Source organism: Python bivittatus, unplaced genomic scaffold (genome assembly GCF_059951505.1).
Source record: "Python bivittatus isolate LINGU-HERP-01145 unplaced genomic scaffold, Pbiv_v1 ctg000850_np1212, whole genome shotgun sequence".
Classification (NCBI taxonomy): Eukaryota; Metazoa; Chordata; class Lepidosauria; order Squamata; family Pythonidae; genus Python; species Python bivittatus.
The window spans coordinates 41,532,854-41,550,724 of NW_028277112.1; the positions used below are offsets into that span (position 1 = coordinate 41,532,854).

At 36.4% G+C, this 17,871-nt stretch overlaps 1 protein-coding gene across 4 annotated transcripts in view; it reads left to right on the plus strand.

The window, feature by feature from the left end:
- Positions 1-17,871, plus strand: part of DOCK8 (dedicator of cytokinesis 8) — a 97,349-nt gene that overhangs the window by 37,524 nt on the left and 41,954 nt on the right. For all 4 annotated transcript variants that reach the window (XM_025163806.2, XM_088129907.1, XM_025163807.2 and 1 more), the window contains 11 exons: positions 1,155-1,272; positions 2,250-2,320; positions 3,489-3,627; positions 4,989-5,090; positions 6,042-6,137; positions 7,359-7,593; positions 8,227-8,391; positions 10,132-10,307; positions 11,496-11,591; positions 15,398-15,493; positions 16,355-16,504. In XM_025163806.2, coding sequence (XP_025019574.1) covers positions 1,155-1,272; positions 2,250-2,320; positions 3,489-3,627; positions 4,989-5,090; positions 6,042-6,137; positions 7,359-7,593; positions 8,227-8,391; positions 10,132-10,307; positions 11,496-11,591; positions 15,398-15,493; positions 16,355-16,504 — 1,444 coding nt within the window. The remainder of the gene's footprint in view (positions 1-1,154; positions 1,273-2,249; positions 2,321-3,488; positions 3,628-4,988; positions 5,091-6,041; positions 6,138-7,358; positions 7,594-8,226; positions 8,392-10,131; positions 10,308-11,495; positions 11,592-15,397; positions 15,494-16,354; positions 16,505-17,871) is intronic.

Genomic DNA, 17,871 nt, shown 5'->3' on the forward strand with positions numbered 1-17,871 from the left:
AATGATATAATAAGAAAGTCATGAGAATTATGGTGTGGTGGTAACTGTGTGAGAATCTGGCTTGGAAGCTAGCTGTATTAGGAAATGTTTCCCATTTATCAAGTATAGTTTTAACATATTTATTATTCGGACAGCCACCCACTTAAATAAATCCTAGCTCAGGAATGGTCTATCTTTAGATGGCTGGTGTTTTAATATTTTTTATGAAATGAGGGATGAGGCAGACGAGGTGTCAATGCAAAGGGAGTAGGGCCATCTTATGTTAGTGGGCCATTCTTGTTTTCCCTTGAGTTGGAAAGACTCAAACTTTAAGATCATGCTCATGAAGATAAGCATCACATTTTTTGGCATTAAAAATTGGATATACACCAGTTCTCCAGTTTCAACCAAAGGATTACCTTAGTAAAATATTTCACTGCAATTATCAAAGAATATCCAGGAGTACTTGGATACCTGCACTCTAAAATACTTTGTGTTTTCTTTTCCTTTCTGGAAAGGGTTTCATTAATTAAAATTAAATACAACTGCTTTAGAATTGCATTCTTTTGTCCCTAAATTACCAGATAAGTAACTTGCTTTGAATTTTATTTTCCTTAGCATCAATAGCATTCACAAGGCAGGGTTCGGTCAAGATTGGCCAGAACGCAGATAAAATGTCACAATCCAAGCCCCACCCATCTCTCGTGTTCAAAGGGAATGAGGTTTGCATTGTGATGCTCCATGCACCATCTTGTCAATTTTGAGTCCCCTACAAAACATCTTTCTTCTTTCTTTTGCTTTTGCTAGCTTTGTTTCCAAAATAAATAATTTGGGGGACTCACTTTCCTGATAATCCAGAAAAATGCCGAGATACATTACAAAGCTATTTTTTGTTTTTATCCTTGTACTTAGAGGCAAATATTTAGTCTAGGTTTCTAAAAGGGACAGTCTAAAAGAAAAGGTGCATTTCTTTGTCTTAAAAACAGTGAAATCCATGTTCCTATTAGAAGTAATCTTTCAGGATTTTTGTACATCAGTAATTCTCTAGAAAAAAGGAAGGTTTTGCTGATGAGGGAGAAGAAAGTGAGAAACTAGCACAAGCATGATTATTTGTAGGGTTGATGATGATGATGATGATGATGATGATGATGATGTTCATCCCTCTCTCCGTCCAGAAACCTCCTTTATGTGTATCCACAGCGGTTGAATTTTGCAAACCGCTTGGCTTCAGGACGAAACATCACCATTAAGATTCAATATATGTGTGGAGAAAATCCTGCCTGTGCAATGCCGGTAAGAAAATCCATTGTTTTTTGCCTGTTCCGTTTGTGCAGAAGCATGTAGATCTATTTTCCATACACATTTCCCATACAGTGCCTCTTCTCTGCATCAAATGCTTCCAGTTATCTTTGGATAAAACCAATTTTTTCCAGGATGCCAGCACTGGTTCCACTTAGGAAATGTTTTCAGCTCAGCCAGCATCCAGCGTTCTTTTACCGTTGCTAACTCAGGTGAAATTCAGTGCTCTTCTCAAGTAAACATAGCCCATTATATTTAGACTGAAAGTGAGTTAACTAAAACTGTATAATTGACTGAATGACAAAGCGTATCTGTTTGCAGTTGAATGGGGACAAGATTTAAGTACCTTTCTAAACAAGGGCAAAGAACAAAGATTAGCTATGGTCTAATTGTTCATTTGCTAAAGCATTATTGTGATCATTTTTTTGGTTATAATTTCTTTCATTTCACAGCTATAATGTAAAATGTTCAGTTTAAGTAAGCTCCCTTGATTGGAATTTTATTTTACACAAAATAAATATATCCCAGCAGCTTTTCACATTTATTTTAAAGCTTAAATTGACTTTTTGCCACTAAAAATTGACATTTTGTGGCCAAATTTCAGTTGTACAGTCTTGAGGAGGTCTGGGGACTGCAAAACATGGGTTGATGGAAGAGGGGGATACATATCTACTCCTGTCTTAAAAGATAGATACTAATTGTTTTCCAATCTGCCAATTTTGAAGTCTATATTCCTTGGAGGTTTTCTCGCTCCTATACCACCAGTTAAAGAAAGGACAGCATAACATATCTATTTTATGGTTTTATGTTTTAAAATAATGATTGCATAACCTGAACTTTTATCAGAAATAAAATCAGTACTGCCAGGTTTCAAATAAATACTAAATATTGGTTTATTCTGGGAAAAAAATATTTGTATCATGGTAACTTTTTAGTTTGCTTCACTTAATGGATTATGTTTTGCTGTGTAGGTCATCTTTGGAAAATCTACAGGTCCAGAGTTTATACAAGAGGTTTACACTCCTGTGACATACCATAACAAGTAAAGTTATTATTATTACCATCTGTAGCCTTAGGCCTAAATATATTTCCATAACAAAGAGTATTTATAAATGCTGGCTAAAAAAAAAGAGAACAGATAAACATTTCATGAAAGGTATTTAAATTCAGTAATTAAAACAATTACTATGCATTTCTTGTCTTGAAACAACAAAAAACCCTGAAAGATGGATTCCCAAAAAAGGAACTGTGAAAAGTGAAGATATAGTGTTTCATGTTATTTAAGAGTGTTTGTACAGTATAATAAGAAATTGGCCATGCTTCCTCTTTATCTCCCTTGTAAAGTGTGAATTCCCTTAAACTCAGTTTTATTTAATATTTGCTGCAGTGATGTTAATTGTGGGTAGGGCTAGGATTGTCAGTTTTGGTCTAAAAACATGGGAAAACTCTTCCATGTTAATATCACCATTGATTCAATAGTTAATTACTATTAAACCTGGCCAGAGAAAATTGTGCTTCCCAGTTACGGGGAAAGGTCCTGATATTGCAACATAAACTTATGCTGGTTTTTGGTCTACACTGATCAAAGAAATCAGATTTTAATTATATGTATTTGTAAACAATTTTATATTTTGACTATATGAATGTAGATGTGATGGAAGGCATGAGCGAGGAGGATCCTGGAATGGAGCTTCAGGGTTACAGGGAGGGGGAGAGACATTCCAAGCATCTCTTCAGCCCCCAGCCAGAGGGTATGAAAGTGAATAGAAGGAGACTGGCCCCTCCCTAAGGGATTCAGGATTGCTGTCATTGGGGGTTAGAGTTAGTCTGGCAAGATTCTGTCTAATAGGCATAAGCTAATAAAGTAACTGAGCTGTTCCTGGACTGTCTCACTGTGGTTCTTGGGCTGAGCCTGACACTAGATTTCATTTTCCTCTGGACCTGAACCAGGAATTCCTTGGTCTTTTCTTCAACATGGGTGTGATCTATAAATTTTATCACATTTCCTATTTCTTTTCAGAAAACTTTTATTTATGATCTATGTGACAGATTTATACTGTGACAAATCCTATCATATGCTATACAGTAAAGCTAATAGATAAGGAAACTTGCAGTTGCCTTTCATGTCTTAAGACTGTATCTTTTTTGCTTAAATATAAATACAAATATAGAGTTACAGATATAGATATCTGTTTGTTTAAAAAATATAGGTGTCCCGATTTTTATGAAGAAGTGAAAATTAAACTCCCAGCTAAACTGACAGAAAAACACCATCTGCTGTTCACATTTTATCACATCAGCTGTCAATCAAAACAAGGAGCTTGTGTAGAAACACTCTTGGGTTATTCAGTAAGTCAATTTTGGTTCTTATCAGCAAATTCTTAGAAAAACGAATAGGCAGCATTTTTCATTGTTTCTGTCAACTGAAAGTACTGTAAAATCTCATTTGAGTTTAGCTTGACTCCTGGTGAGTTCATGGACACATGCATATAATTTTCTTGGCAATAGTATAGAAATAGTTTGCCATTGCCTTCTTCCCAATGTAGCCTACTCCCTGGGGTTTTGTGGTGTCACCCTCCAGGTGGCCCAATCCTTCTTGACTTTTGGATCCAGACAAAGTTGGTGAAGTGCTGCCCCATGCTGAGACCCTTCTGTCCACTATATGGAAGCAAAATTTCAAAGCAGCATGTGTGAAATATAAATTGCATTGCACTACTAGACATGCAAATTATTTCTAATTGGCAACAGAAGCAAGCAACTTGTTTATCACTTGTTGTGTTGCATATTTATTGCACCAATCTGTCATCTCTATGCCATTTATTAAAGTAAAACTTGATACATTTTGCATGCTTCTGTTTTATATGTATGGGTCTATATTGCATACTTTTCATAAGTGTCAGTGGGGTAGCCTTTTGCACAAAAAACTACAGAGAGTTTTGTACCACCTTAAGGACTAACAAATTTATTATTGCAAAAGCTTTTGTGGATCATAGTTGACTTCATCAAATGCATATACTGTAGTCCTGATAAAAGGGCTTTCTTATATATTGTATGTCTTCTGCATATTACATGTATTGCAAAGGTACATACCTGTACATAACAGAATATTGCATGTGGGTGCTTCATGGATGTTTCACATCCCAGCAAACATTTATTGTAATATACATAATATCACAATTCGTGTGTCTGTCAAGATTTTTTGCATGCATTTTTGGCATAAATAAGGTAGCATTTGAGTTATTTATTTTGCCACAGACTACCTGTATGTCTCATAGTTTGCAACACACACATATATAAAATGCATGATATGTATATCATGTACATTTGTTACCTGTGTGATGTATGTACCTGCCACTTAGGCTAGGAATGGACTAGATGACGGGAAGTTGAAGCTCTGGAGCAAAGGCATATAACCTGCCCATAGGATCTTCTACATACATTTGACTGGACTCTTGAAAAGCTTAGTATTTTTGTGGGGGAAGGGATATTCAAATTAATCAGTAATTTTTACAGAGGGGTAGTTTTGGAGGCAGTAATGCCAATAATTGCAGTTTATGAAACAGCTAGACAGTAAAGATCTTTGCAAGAACTGATGTGGGAAGGAACAGATTTCAGCTGATTTCTAATCCATTTCCTTGGAATATAATTAAGCCTTATCAATTGTGCATGCAGTAATGATATAACTCTCTTTCTCTCCTCATCTGTTTCAGTGGCTGCCGATTCTGTTAAACGATCGGCTCCAAACAGGACATTATTGCCTGCCTGTTGCTTTGGATAAATTGCCTGCCAACTATTCAATGCACTCAGCAGAGGTAATGAGGAAAACCACCAAGAAACATTTTGCCCAATGAAAAGGACACTGTTAACATTTCCCCCCTAATATAATAACATTTGCCTTCCTTAAATGGAGGAGCATATACAAAGACATGTGATTTAAAGACACATATCTGATAGAAAAGAGATATCAAATAGAACAGCACACCTCCTTTGGCTTTCCTCCCACCTACAAAATTGCTAACCATGATCTTTTTAGCCATATATTGCTATTAAGATGCATCTTAGAACAGCAGTTCTCAAACATTTTGGTCTCAGGACCCGTTTATGTTTTTTAAAAAATAATTGAGGACCCAAAGAACTTTGGTTTATCTGGGTTGCATCTATCATGTATTAGAAATTAAAACTGAGAAATTTTAGAATATTTATTCATTTGTCTTTGACGCCCCCCCCCCCCCACCAGGGTCCCCAGACCACATATTTTCCACTGTCTTAGGATATTTAAGTAACATAGGATTATCGGGAAGACACAATCTGATTCATGTGTGAATCAGATGTGAAATGGGAGTGGGTTTATTTATAGCTATTGTGAATACAAATAATGAACTGGGTATTTCTTTTGAATAAAATACATCAGAACATTTAATGGGAATTCTACATCTGGCTCATTTGGTTTCATGTTAGATAGTTTTGAATTATTCATTTGTTCCTTTAGGCAACAGGTGTTTATAATAAAGAAGAATGATGGAAATGGAATTGTTTGGGAAATTTTGGGAGAAGAACATTTCCAAAGGATGCCATGTTGGGGAAGATGCCATAACTGTAGCAGTCTGATAGGCTGGAAATGCTCTGAGTTGAAGTTACAATTGTTAAAATGTTAACTATAACTATTAAGTGTTCAGTGCAAAAATGCCCAACACTAAGCAGACATAAATGTGAATACCTTATGTAGGCATATCTTTTGACCATCAATTTTATCTTCAATACAGAAAGTTCCTCCACAATCTCCCCCAATTAAATGGGTGGAAGGACACAAGGGGGTGTTTAACATGGAAGTGCAAGGTATATCATCAGTTCATACCCAGGTAAGGAATTGGGGGGGGGGCCTTCCATTCATGCAAAAATTAATCTATCTTTCTCTTTCGGATTCATTCTTTAACTGCAATGACTTATCTTCAAAACTTCAGATTTCACAAAGCTGAGGTTATCTAATACAGAAAGCCTCAGTAGGGTGGCCACTGTCTTTCTAGTTAAACCACAAAAAAGGTGAGCTGGAAAGATAATACTTCTTGTGTAGGTGTGTAATTCCATGATTCTTTAAAAAAAAAAAACTGCAGCTGCACCTGAAGATTAGTGTGTAATCCTACTATGTGAGTCCCCCACCAAACTGAGTGATCAGAACAGCCCTCTAGGTGAAAATGGTATAGCTTTTAACTGAATTTACATATGAAAAGAGCCATGGTAGAGAGAAGCAAATTTCCAGTAGCCATGGTACCTAAGTGGTCTAAACAGTTACCAAAGATTTATACACTTCTTTGGCAGATGCTTATTAGCTTTAAAATAGTTGATTTAAACGAAACACTGACCCTATACATTAGCTGTGCCAGTGTTATGTCAAAAGAAGTTCATGCATAATTGAAGAACTAAAACAATTTCTGCTGATTTTGTTCAACTTGAGGGTGAAAAGTTCTTTTTTTTTTTTTTCTCCTGGGGCATTTTTTCTGCTGATGATTCCCCTCTGTTTTGTCAAATTCTTTTAATCTTGCTGAATAAAAATACAGATACTCATAGAGTTTAATAGGTTCATTGATGTTCTCTTCCCCCATATATATATATATATATGAAAATAAGTTTGCAAGTTGATTTGGAGAGTCAGAGTTTTTGTAAAAGAAAAAGAAAAATAACATTGGCCTGCAAATGTTATCATTATTTCGTGGTTTTGAAATAAAGTGTTTAAGATTAAAGTTCTTTAAAAAATTACACGATTATAGATTATATCAATTTTGAAGTTTTATGAGATGGGTCATAATAGTTTTGGGTTTTTAAAATATTATTGTTAATGAAAAGACACTAGACCTTGGATTAGATATATCAAGATTGGGAAGACTTTAAACTTGGTTTCTGCAAGACCTAGGTTGGTTCTGAAGATTTAAAGTGTTCTAACTTCACAGAACTATGCATTATCACTGCAAAAATATTTTAAAAGGTGTTTTACTTTTCTACTTTGATAAATGTTTGATAGGAGAAATTCAAGCTCTGTAATAAGCATCGCACATAATTTATACCTTTTTGGCTTGTATTTATAGGACAATCACCTGGAGAAATTCTTCACTCTGTGTCATGCACTTGAAAGCCAGGTTACTTTCCCCATTCGAGTGTTGAATGAGAAAATCACAGAAGCCAGTCTTGAACATGAGCTGAAACTCAGCATTATTTGCTTGAATTCTTCCCGCCTTGAACCTCTAGTGCAATTTTTACACTTGGTGTTGGATAAACTGTTCCAGTTGTCTGTCCAGCACATGGTTATAGCTGGCCAGACAGGTATCAAACTTTGCTATTGATTTCAGAACCCATAAACCTTGTGTTAATTGGAATGTTTTTTTTTAAATACTAAAGCAAGTTCTTTTCCAGATCAAGCAAGATTGATATAAAAAACAAACTATTTAACTGTCTCATTGAAATCAGAAATTGAAACTATAGAGGACCTGAATTGATACGTCCTCTCTGCCATACCAGAGATAATTTTGCTTTTTTTTACACAGATTTCATGAATAAAGTCATTGCTTTGAATACAGATTCAGTCTGAGTAGATTGATCAGTGGATCTACCCTAAATCTGACTGAATCTGAATTCAATGAATAAGCTATGCATATTCAGTTCTGCTTCTGTTTTCCATTCATAGCATCTTGAAGAACACCGCATTATGGCATTTTTTAATGATATGGACAAGTTTTTGATTTCTGAATTATTTAAGGGCTTTCAACTGTAAATGTTTTATGTATTTACTAACTTTAAACATGAATTGGAATACTTTATTCTCAAATCAAGGTAGCATTTTCCAGTGTAAAACTGATGAAATAGGTTTAAAATCAGAAATGTGCTTAGAAAGTTTACTAAAATGAGTCATGTTTACACATAACTCAACCAAGAAAATTATTATTTTGTTGTTTTCAGCAAACTTCTCCCAGTTTGCCTTTGAGTCGGTGGTGGCAATAGTGAATAGCCTCCACAACAGCAAAGATCTGAGCCAGGACCAGCATGGGAGAAACTGTCTCCTAGCATCATACGTGCACTATGTGTTCCGTCATCCTGAAGTTCAGAGAGATTTTATCAAACTAGGTATGGTCTCAGTCTCTTGTAAAATGTATGTTATTTATAGTTATGGGTAGCAAATTGGTGCTTCTGATGTCTTAAATATTTACAGGTGGAGTTTATGAACATTCTCTCAGATTTAAACTTCAGTGGATTCAATAGACCTTGCACCAAGTAATACCACATAGGGTTACTGCTTAACTGAGATGTTTCAAGTGAAAACTACAAAGATGATAGTACTATAGGAGATCCAGTACACCTGGCCTGGCCAGCCTCCCCCTATCAAGTTCATATCATGCTGCCCTCAGTCTGATTTCAAAAACACTGTGCAGAACACCATCTGGTGAGAGTTGCTGTTTAGGAAAGATACAGGATACCAAAAATGGAGAAAAGGGTGTCAGAGAATGGGGATGCCCGTTCATTTTTAGCTCTAGCTCCAAGCATTCTTTGCAACAGTCAAGCTTGCAATAGATTAGTCAATTGAGGATATGGTATGGCATCCTTGATTTAAATAAAAAGTTTCCCATCGTCCTGTGGTGTCCAGGCAGACCGACATTACCATGAATATCTCACATGGCATCATTTTTAACCTGTTGTCAAGGAATTGTTGCACACTATCAATTTGCCAGGTACTAAGCATAGCATTTAGTACTTAGGTAGAGGTAAAAATGCCACAAGTACAAACTTGTAAAAGACTATATTCTTTCCCAAGAATTCATTTCCTTTTGGGTGAACTACAATTGACAGTCTCCTTCTAAGTACTGTATCTTGTGGGAGACAGTTCTCACAAGGTCAAAGGAAGAAGCCTGAAATCAGATTAGACTGCTCCAAAACAAGAGTCAGATGAAAACTGTTCCTTCTGACCAACAGAAAGTGGCTTCAAACAGATCTTGTGGGCAGAACTGCAGATTGACCCTCTATGTGCATTAATATCATACGCATTATAAGGGCGTAAGGATTGGATCCATGGTTATGCCCACTATTTTAGTTTTCTTGGCCCCCTGTTGCAGACATGCCTGGCCTCAATCCGTGTAAAAATTTAAACCTTGATTTCACTATAACTAGTGCTTGGATTGGGTTGCAATCAGGTATACAGGATTATCAGAAGTTATGCAGTGGTGCTAATCTCTGATTGTGAGCAGGTTAAAGTTCACGAAGGACAGTTGTGGCTAATGCTTGGCTAGATTGGGCCACTATTGTTAGTCATTTCTAAGCTCTCTGATAACTGAAGTGTGGGATTGCATGTCTGAACCATGAAAAACAAAGCCCTCTCTGAAATTTACTGCAGTAAGCAATGCAAAGAATAGAGTCCTGCCAAGCTTGCTTGCTTGCTTGCATAATGGCTTTTTCTTTCTCTGTACTGAAAATATTTATGCCTTTTTAAATTAGAGAAAAATCCACAGTGCTCAGATTTTAGTTCTCTTTTGCTCCTTAGCCTGAAAGGTCTCACTTTAGAGAAAGAATTCTCACTCATTTATGGATCCTGTATAAACTGAGTCTGGCTAATCTTTCTCCTGGATTGTTGTTGTGCTGCTGTTACTTCTGCAAAAACATTCAGATGATTGTGAGAAGAGTGCCTTGTGCTGAAATGCAGAACACAGTGGGGTGGTGGATCTCCTCTGGAATGGAAAGGCATTAGCTTAGAGGGCCAGGATAGGACATTTCCCTATACAAAAGAGGGTAGAATTATCACTTCTGGGACACCAGAGATGTCGTAGTGCATTTTTTTTAATACCAACAGGCAGCATAATGCTTTTTTCTTGGCAGGTACAAGTGCAAGTGCAAATCTTCCTGAATCTCGTTATTACACATATGGTCGTACAGCTGCTGTTTCAGTGGGATCCCGACTCTTGCAGAGTCGGGCAACAAGCTGTAGTAATCCAGATATTGCTGGGATACAGAATGCTCCTGATGAAGAAGTGAAAAGCATCATGTCCTCAAAGGTAAGAGAGGATCATACAATTCTAGGGTGCTAAACTAAGGTTGGAGTTTATATGATAAAACCTCAAATGTATGGACCTCCATTTGGTGGAGCTTGGGTGCCATGGACAAAATCTTACTTTGGATTTTACTCCCAAATAATAGAAAAGTCTGTTGTTTGCTGACTCAGTCTGGATTATTTCCACAAATTTACAGAATTTATGTAAAGTGCGTATACATTTTATATCAAATATGCACATCCATAGATTTATGTAAGTTAAATACATCCAAATTCAGTGGAGATTGGGCTTTAATGGACACCCCTATCCCCCAGTGGGTCTGTTAAATTCACATTTTATTCAAATATTTTTCTTTCTTGCATCTAGATTGAGATTGTCTGGCCAGTATTTGGCAAGCACCAGGATTCACCCATGAGCTAAACATATAACATAAATGGTTTTGGCCAGCTGAGGGGCTAGAATCATTCCCATAGAAGACTGTGTGGAGGCCAGTTCAGTTTTAACAGTGCTGGTAATATTTTTAACTTGTAGAAGATTAAAAAATTAAAGCATAAGAGGAAGAGGAGTAAAAAAGTGGAGACTAAATCTAAAGTTTAGTGAACTTACAAAATAACAAGATAGGAAATAATGCAGATAGTTCCACCCTGCTATGAAAATTTTTGTGACTTTCATGTAATATCTTTTCAGTATTTTTATGCCATTATTTGGGATAAAATCTAATAAACACCCATCACAGAAGTTTGTATTATTGAATCTAAACATTAGCTTTCCAACTACCACACTGTTAAAATTATTTTATTCCAGAGAGCTATCTGAGGTGCAGATTATATATGTAGTGAATATACTTGCCCCTTAAATGCATAGAGAAATAACTTCTCTGGGTATTAATTGAAATTCTGCTTCTTACTTAACATTCTTAATGTAAAAAGAGCTTTTCCCCATCTTCACGCTAAAGATGAACTGTATGTTTTTCTTCTTCCACGTTTGTTGCAATGTAGACAAAGCACTTGAATTGGAAAATATAGTACTAAATTGGAACGCATGGGGGCAGTCGTGTGTTTAATTTACTGGGAATGTAACAACATATTCATTGCATACTTCACGCACAGTTTTCCTCCCTCCCTCCCTCCCTCCTTCCCTCCACTGTTCTAGTAATTCTTTTTCTGTATGGCTTCTGCTCATTTTCTCCAGGTTGCAGATCGGAGCTACAGCCGGATGTCTTTCTGTAGTGAATCCAACAGTGATATGTCGAGTCCCTGCACAAACACTCGCTTATCCAAACAAAAGGTAGGCTGCCCCCTAATGCAGTACTGCTTATTGATAGACACTCTACACTCTATTACGAACATGCCACTTTTCAATTAAATATTTTAATTTAATTTAAACATGTTAAATATTTTTGTGAGATAGATTCAATGGTTTAATCCTTTTGAAAAAGTTAGGAAAAAGTAATTTATCAGTTGGAATTCAGATGTTCAGGAATGAAATACCTAGCTCAATCCTTTATTTTTTTAATGCATATCCAGCCAAGCTTTCCCAGGGTAGCTTACCCTATATTAAAATCACAATTTAAAGGATCAGTCATAATGTAATAAATAAATAAATACTATTTGTTAATACTATTAAATACTATTACTACTACTACTACTATTAAACCATATAAACACAATAAAAGAAACAATAAAAGCAGGAGCCATAATAGCTATTAAGCTTCTGTGTAGCATATGAATTTAAAAATAGTGTGTTAATATATTACAAAGGCAGAGAAAACAAAAATACCTTTGCCTTGCACCAAAACAAGAAATAATAATGTTGGTACCACACATATCTCACTGGAGAGGACCTTCGAAAATTGGGGGCTTTTCACTGAAAACACCTGTGTCTGCATAGCTGCTATTGTGTAGCAGTATTGGGGAGGCACCTGAAGCAGCACCTCTGAAAATGATCTTAGAATCTGAGTGGAAATCCGTGAGAAGCAGCAAAGCCGTGAAGGGCTTTACAGATTAATACCAGCATATTGAGTAGGGACCAGAAATGAGGTGGAAGCAGAAAAATCACATAGAATTGGTATAATATGCTATAGAGAGTAAGGAAGATGACCTTGACGGAAACCCATAGGAACCATTACTTAGGAAAAGGGGCTGAAACATTTTTGAAGTTCAGAATGGCCAAATAACTTTCAGAAGTGGCTCAGGCAGACAGCACTCTAATTCACTGGAGTATAAGAAGGAGAAGGAAGTTCAGCACAATCAGACTTGCAAGATTCGATTATTATAGCAAATCTCAATAAAATAGTTTTAGCTTTCCTGTAGAGTTGATTTCCTGATCTGGTCTGCCTGGTGGGGTTTACATACGTTCCTAATGTCCAGTTTCAGTCACTACTGTTTACTCCAGATTTTGTAGTTAGTGAAGTTTCTGTATTGCCTTCAAGCATAGGATCTTATATAATACAGTGGCAATAATGTAAATAAGGTACTAGATCATGAATTAAGGTAGCAGGATTATCTCTTTGCAAGTATGGCAATTGCTGGTACACCATTTTAAACTAAGAAAAGTTACTTTGTTCCACAGTAGACAGTTTTGCTTCTAATTACAGTGAAAGATCTAGATCAGATGCTGGATGGGGAATTCTGGGAGTTGAAGTCCATACATCTTAAAATTACCAAGTATGAAAAACACTGATCTAGAAGGGCGTAAAAGCTTGGTCCTTTGGGGGTTGGGGAGTTTGGTGGCCTTCATCCAGTATATCACTGCACCAGACACTGATTAAACATTTCCATAGTCTCACCTGAATTTGATGAAAAGGAGAGAGGGAGCTACATTTGTGTGTGTCTATGTGCACATGTGCACGTGCAGGGTCCGTTTTTTTTCAGATCAACCAAATGTTGATCCATTGGTTATAAGAGGAATTGACTGACTGGCTTGTTGCACGAGCCTGACATTTTGGGCTGAGAGAGTGTGACTGGCCCAAAGTCACCCAGCCGGCTTTCATGCCTAATGCAGGACTAGAACTCAGAGTCTCCTGGTTTCTAGCCTGGTTCTTAACCACTAGACCAAATTGGCTCTCATTTATCAGCATGTATAGCTTACTTTAAATCTTTCAATGAGTTTTCTAAACATTTTATATAGACATTAAATAATTTTTGTTGTTAGGAATAAAATGGATACTCATGGAATTTACACCATACTACCATGGAAAACTAAAGAGACCTAAATTGAGACAGAAGTAGATCTAGATCACCTTACTCAAGCAACTTACCAGGAAGGAATGTTGGCAATTGGCATATAATTTTCTAGGTCCGATAATTTTTTTTCTCTGCAGGTCTTATTCCTGTAATTAAGCTGGGACCATTTTTTCTCATAATGAGGACTGTATAACCTCCTGGTCCAGCTGAGTCCTCTCTTCATACTATGTGTAATAAACCAAAAGGGGCAAGACTTGAGGAAATTGGTATTTGGCCGAGTTCTACAGAGCACTTGTCCATATTCTTAGATCTTAAAAACCAAAAGATATCCAAAGTAATCTGATCTTGGACATCTCTACAGAGGGAACTGCCCAACCTGCAAAGTCTTCTTCATGATAAATATAATTGATTTTCCTTTGAAGGGTTTAGCCAATATATCATAGTGAAGAAAAGTATCACTCAGCTGCCTTTCATAGTTTTTTTCCTAACAAATTTTAGGAAAAATTCCTGCTATGCCCAGAATTGGTTTACTGCTACAACTCCTGTTTCTGCTGCACTGGGAAAAGAGAGGTCCTCAACAAGAGATGTGCAGTGAAGTGAATGTATACACTGATTATAAAAGTATAAAAATAGATATAAGAATCAAAAAGTAATACAGTATGAAACATATTCTGGGGTACAAAACATGATCACAATGTGTAGTATTAATAAAAGTCTCACTAGAACTTCAGTTTGTATTAATAATAAATTGAAAAATGTTCACTCTGAAATGCCTAGGCTCCAAATTTGTTTCTAAATTTGTTAGGAAAAAAACTATGAACCTACAAGTAATAACACCTAGTGACATAAAATATTTGGCAGCTCTGGGACTAGATACCTTTGCCTAGGCTGCTTCAGGGGCTTATTTGGGCTAAGATAATATGTAAAACTGAAAAATAAATTATAATTGCAAGCTGAAAATGCACATATTTACTGGAATTTAAACCTCAGTGATTATAAGGGAATTCTGTCTGACTAAACACATACAGGATAATTGAATATTTTAGTTACTCTTCTCTAGAGATCATAATAAGTCACCTTCTCCATTGCAGCAAAAAAAAAAAAGGAAAAGGAAAAGCAAATGATGCAAGGGAAATTCTTTTAATGGGATAAATGTTTTGTGTATTATTCTGGGATTTAGGAATAGCAGAAAGCCAAATGGAAAGGGAAATCCCAGTTAACAAACCAGTTAAAAAATGCGACCCCTGTAATGTTTAATCTTAAATGCCAAAATGCGTAAGGTCATCCATGTATTCAGTCCATTTTAAGCTGTATTTGAATGATCTTCAAATAACAGCAAGGCATCTAATTTCATTTTTACTAAAACTAAAGGCTTCCATGCTGCTTTATGTGACAGTCTCCTTTTGCACATATAATTATAGACTTAATCTTCAATTAACTTAAAATAGAAGATTTAGACCTTCAGCCTGGACGTACATACCCAACCTATGTGTTGCTGGCCGCGTGTTATGTTATGTGCATCTAAAAATTAACATTAATTCTTATTTTCTTGGAAAAAAATTACTACTGATATTGTAATATTTATTAGGCTGTACTGATTCATTTTTTTCAAAGCTTGTCTTGATATGGTATTAGTTCTGCTATTGCAAAGTGCATGGCAGTTAGAACAGACAACCTATTTTTCTACCATCTCTTCTGGTATTATTTTTGTCAGTCTTCTAGGGAATCCCAACTACCTCCTTTTGCCTCCAGCAGCTCTTTCTGCTTTCTTGATGTTTATCTGCATGTGTGTTCATGGATTAATAAAAAAGGATTCCCTTTTGGATCTCCTAATTTTAGAGTTCTGCTTTGAAGTCTAACATTGAAAGTCAAGTTGTATTCACATTTGGGTTTTAATATACTGTATAGCATTTTCATGAAGAACTCGCACTTCAGATGGTGGTCAGCACAGGCATGGTGAGAGAATCGGTCTTCAAATATTCTTGGTTCTTCTTTGAATTGCTGGTAAGATTTTATATGGTCCTTCTCTTTTCAGTAGAGGGAGTTACATGGTTTCACATTCAACTAAAATAAAATAGAACAAGCTTTAATAATTCAGCACTTGATTCCTTTCCACCACTAGTAATATGGAAACATGACTCATGAGCAACGAATACATGTCTGCAGCATGTTCAGGAAAAGAGTTGTGAGATGGGAATAGCTTTCAAGGAAGCAACAGCATTCTTCTATTCAATTAAAGTAAATTTTTAATTCCAGATTATTAATCTAGCATGATCTCTCTATCAAATGCGCAGGAAAGTAAACTGACCCAGATGAACTGTTTACTTGTTTAGCAAGTTAAAAATATCCCCAAAATAAATATACTAGGTATAAATGTGTACGTTTTTAAACAAACTGTTTAGAGGTCTACCCAGTGAGTGTCATATCAAACACATTAAACATATGTGCATAACACTGGAAGCATTTTATTGATATGCTAATGTTGTAATCATGGGGGGCAGAATAAACAGCCGCTGATGCTGGCTTCTTGAATCTCACACTAGTTTTTCAAATCATGTATAAATTAAAGCAGGAAATGTATATACTGTTAGAAAATGGTATAATATAGTATAGTAATACACCTAATATAGACCATATTATACACCTAAGAGTTCTAGAATGGAATCCCACATTTTAAGTTTACCGAGTGCAGTGTATGTTCTCGTTTTAGCTGCAGAAATTTTGGAGCAGAATTTAGAAATGTTAGGCTCCAGCTTCATGAAATGTAGAGAAAGGATTCTTCTAAATGTGTGAATTCTGTCAATTCCACTATTTGCTTTTGTTTAAAAACCTCACATTTGATAAACAATGCTGATATTTTTCAAGGTAAAAAGCATGGCTCAGTATGTTGACAGTCTACGGAAGCAGGATGTTCCCCGCAGAGCTCGATTTTCCAACCGCTTCAAGGATGACATCACCACAATTGTCAGTGTTGTTACCTCAGAGGTTGCTGTGCTTTCAGTCAAGACCCAGAAGGTAATTTTGCAAGAAACTAAAACAAACAGAAACTCAATATCTCATAATGGTATAATTTTATTCCAGGCAGATTGTTCCTGTACCTCAATGTGAGTTCATAATCAACTTCACTGTCTATGTTAAAATTCTAGTTCATTGCTTCATTCTCTGAGTAACAGATATGGGCATCTGAATAACAGGTGGACATCATTTTCAGTGGGTTCATATTTTAGGGGAACCAAGAATCATCATGGAAGGGAAAGGCATCATGCACTTAGGGCTGCATCATATGTATGGTAGGGTCAGAATTTTCAATTAGTTTTTGACTGGATGGACTTTGGGGAGTTTTCTTTGTGTGTGTGTGTATCTATGTATAGGTATGTACAGTATATTTGTGTGTGTGTATTATATACACTGTGTGTGTAAATATTGTATATATTACATATAATTATATACACACACATACAGGTGAAACTCGAAAATTAGAATATTGTGCAAATGTTCATTTATGTCAGTAAGGCAACTCAAAAGGTGAAACCAATATATGAGATAGATGCATTACATGCAAAGCGAGATATGTCAAGCCTTACTTTGGTATAATTGTGATGATTATGGCGTACAGCTTATGAAAACCCCAAATTCACAATCTCAGAAAATTAGAATAGTATGAAAAGGTTCAATATTCTAGGCTCAAAGTGTCCCACTCTAATCAGCTAATGAATCCATAACACCTGCAAAGGGTTCCTGAGCCTTTAAATGGTCTCTCAGGCTGGTTCAGTAGGAATCACAAGCATGGGAAAGACTGCTGACCTGACAGTTGTGCAGAAAACCATCATTGACACCCTCCATAAGGAGGGAAAGTCCCAAAAGGTAATTGAAAAAAAGTTGGATATTCCCAAAGTGCTGTATCAAAGCACATCAATAGAAGGTTATGTGGAAGGGAAAAGTGTGGTAGAAAAAGGTGCACAAGCAGCAGGGATGACCGCAGCCTGGAGAGGATTGTCAGGAAAAGGCCATTCAAAAGTGTTGGGGACTTTCACAAGGAGTGGACTGAGGCTGGAGTTAGTGCATCAAGAGCCATCACACACAGACGGAACCTGGACATGGGCTTCAAATGTCGTATTCCTCTTGTCAAGCCGCTCCTGAACAACAAACAACGTCAGACGCGTCTTACCTGGGCTACAGAAAAAAAGAACTGGTCTGTTGCCCAGTGGTCCAAAGTCCTCTTTTCTGATGAGAGCAACTTTTGCATCTCATTTGGGAACCAAGGACCCAGAGTCTGGAGGAAGAATGGAGAGGCACACAATGCACGATGCTTGAAGTCCAGTGTGAAGTTTCCACAGTCTGTGTTGATTTGGGGAGCCATGTCATCTGCTGGTGTTGGTCCA